Source organism: Chinchilla lanigera, unplaced genomic scaffold (assembly GCF_000276665.1).
Source record: "Chinchilla lanigera isolate Chin_1 unplaced genomic scaffold, ChiLan1.0 scaffold00075, whole genome shotgun sequence".
In the NCBI taxonomy this organism is placed as follows: domain Eukaryota; kingdom Metazoa; phylum Chordata; class Mammalia; order Rodentia; family Chinchillidae; genus Chinchilla; species Chinchilla lanigera.
This window is the reverse complement of record NW_004955476.1, coordinates 11,689,437-11,692,520: the sequence shown is the minus strand read 5'-3', so window position 1 is coordinate 11,692,520 and position 3,084 is coordinate 11,689,437. Positions and strand designations below refer to the sequence as shown.

At 53.5% G+C, this 3,084-nt stretch overlaps 1 protein-coding gene across 1 annotated transcript; it reads left to right on the top strand.

Annotated features, from left to right (window-relative positions):
- The first annotated feature begins 1,682 nt into the window (after nt 1-1,682).
- Nucleotides 1,683-2,879, top strand: LOC102026215 (interferon-induced transmembrane protein 3-like). Its single transcript, XM_005401874.2, has 2 exons — nt 1,683-2,032; nt 2,585-2,879. Exons 1-2 carry the CDS (start codon nt 1,787-1,789, stop codon nt 2,762-2,764), a joined length of 426 nt encoding a protein of 141 aa, XP_005401931.1. The 5' UTR covers nt 1,683-1,786; the 3' UTR covers nt 2,765-2,879.
- The last annotated feature ends 205 nt before the right edge of the window (nt 2,880-3,084 follow it).

Here is a 3,084-nt window from a genome sequence, read left to right as displayed (position 1 = left end):
CAGTTCTAGCTGATGAAGGCATTAGCTTTTTCCAAGGTGAATAATGAGGAAAATCGGAACTGAATTTCTGGAACCATGTATATCTTGTGATATTGTAAAATCAAAGTACTACTTGACTAAATGAGTTAGTTTACACAGTATGGACACCAATATAATTGAAATTGTCAAAAAAAAAAAGTTTATAACAAGAATGGACTGATTCTTAGATTTCCAAATTGGAGTCAACTGTACAGTGTCTTTACATGAAGCCCAAAAGCAACAGCATAAAAAGGAGTAGCCCCTTTAGTTTTGCTGATGGACCATTTGTTAGAAAAGTAACTACAGGTTTGTTACCGAAGATCTGAGACAGCAAGAGTCACAGGTATCATGACTTCATCTGGAAACAACTTTTGGTCAGAGCATCAGTTGCTTCTGCAAGAAGTGGAGCCACTGGGGTCTGGCATGTGATTCCTGAGGAGAGCATTGGCAGCAGCCTTCATTTGTGAACTTTTTCTTCTTTTGCACATCCTGTGTTTCAGCATATTTCTGCTGAGACTTGATCTTCTGCTGTCCATGAGGCCCCGGGGCACCTGGAACTCTGGGACCTCCTGCACCTGACCTGGAACAGAGGGGGAGAGCCATGCACCATCCTCTATGTTTAAAGGTCATCTGCGCCAACTGGTACATCACAAAGATACACCCTGCCTGCCTGTCTGCAGCTGGGCTGGTGAGACAGCTTCCTCCCAACTGCAACAGAGCAGCCAGGAATGTGCCCCAGTCTCCAACTTGTTTGTGTTGTTACACCGAAGGACAAAGCATCCCTGCTGGTGGCTCTCTGCCCTTGCTCCATGCAGGGGAGCTGCTCCTGGAGGGCCCCATGTCCCTTTCTCCAGGCTGGGCAGCTCTTTCTCAAGGACACTACCCTGCAGACAAAGCCCAGGTCACAACAACTGTGCCCTCCAGTGTCCCTCCCTGGCCCCCTTCCTTCCCTCCACTGCACACATTGAGGTCTACAAAGATTTGTCTGTGTTCACCAGTTGCTCTCTGTCGTCTTGCCACATAGGGGTTAATCCGACAAAACTAAAACTTCCAGCAGTGGGAGGGAAGGTCCAATGCTGAGTCAGTTGGGAAAATATGTATTGAAAAGACATTCAGTGATATCTGCAAGGCAGCAGGCAGTCTAGGCTGGGGGACAGGGCCTGAGGAGGGGCCAGAAGGGGGGGCAGGCAGTCAGAGGAACACTTTCAGATTTAAGCGGGATGAACATGGACCCAGTAAGACACAGAGGAAGGTGTCATAACCCTGGGTAAAGGGCTGCATGAGGAGCCAGTTTCCAAAACCAAATTCAACCTCAGCACAGGGAAGGGCAATGGGTACCAGCAGAGGGGACCCTCAGGGGAAATGTAGATTTCAGGACTTCCTAGGGGACCAAAAAGGAGACTTGATAGGAACTGACACTGGCCCTGGACAGGGTCACTGAGCTCTTGTAACTATTGGCCTGGGCTGAGGAGACAGCCAGGCCTGGAAAACTCCCCGAAGGGCCCCGCGCCCAACAGGGAGGGTCAGTTGACACAAGTCCTGGCTTGGGTCCTGGACAGAAAGCCCCCCGACCCACCACCCTCCCTGTCTCTTTGCCCTAGAGAAATCTGATCCTCAGGAATTAGTTCCACCCACTCAGTACCCTGCCAATCCCTAACTTGCCTATGGGCAGGAAAAAGAAACTTGTGAGAAATCAAAACTGCACAGCAGAGCTGGTCACAAAGAAGAGCCCACTGTCCAGACTCTCAGCGTGTCCTGCATCAGCGCAATGAGCCACACAACCCAGACTGTCTTCTCTCAGGCTGTCGGCCTCCCTCCAAACTATGAAAAGACCCAGGAGGAGCATGAAGTGGCCATTCTGGGGGGCACCCAGGGCCCAGTTCCCGCAACCTCCACTGTGATCAACATCCGCAGTGACATTGCTGTGCCTGACCACGTGGTCTGGTCCCTCTTCAACACGATCTTCATGAACACATGCTGCCTGGGCTTCATAGCCTTTGCCTACTCCATAAAGGTGAGTGCCTGGGTGTGATGCTCTGGGAAGGTGCTGTGAGGTTCAGATTCACCTGCCTGAACAGAATCTGTGTGTCAGTGTGTGTGTGTGTGTGTGTGTGTGTGTGTGTGTGTGTGTGTGTGTTTGCAAGACATGTATGGGCACTTGGCTGTGTGTGGTGTGCAGGGCGCCCTGGGTACATGTGCGTGTGTTGAGGAATCTCCCAGGGCAGGCATGAGGTGAGCTCCCTGGGCATTCTGGGGTCACACTTGGTCTCTGCCCACCCAGAGGAATTCTCCCCACTGCCCACACCAGAAACACCCCGTCCACACTGCAGGCGGTGGCCCCCAGGCTGTCTGGCAGCTGCAAAGGGACTCACAGGGGACTTTTCCCCTGGGGTGAGTGGCCAGCCCTGGGGCCACCTACACAGTCTGAGTGTGAGGGGGATGTCCTCCACCTGAGTGAGGGCAGGGGCACCCTGGCTGGGCAGGGCGGGCCTGGAACCCCCAAGTCAGCACCCTGTCTCTGCCCTGACCCAGTCAGACAGGGCCCTTACTCTCTGGTCTCCCCCAGTCTAGGGACAGAAAGATGGTGGGCGATGTGATCGGGGCCCAGAGCTACGCCTCCACCGCCAAGTGCCTGAACGTCAGCGCCCTGGTCTTAAGCATCGCTCTGACCATCAGCCTCATCATTGTGTTTTCCTTCACCTCCGTGCAGTTGTCCAAGGCGATATATGACTCTCAGGGCCACTAGTCCTGCGGTTTCTGTCCCTCCACAACTGCCCTGGCCCTGGGCTGGGCCCTGCCCTGCACCCCACACCCTGACCAGCTGTCCGTAATTGGGATCAATAAAGTGTGCATGTGCCTACTGTGTTGTGTCATTTCCTGGGGAGGGGACATGGCTCACTGTCCCCATCTTGGTCCTGAAATGAACCCACCCTCTGTGCACTATCTGGGGGGAGCAGGGCAGGTCCTCAGTTTGGAGGTCTAGGGTGCCTGCTGTGAGAGGCAGTGCACCTAAGTCCCGGGTCCCCTTTCATTATTTCCTGATCCTAGGACACACTGTGAGGAGCA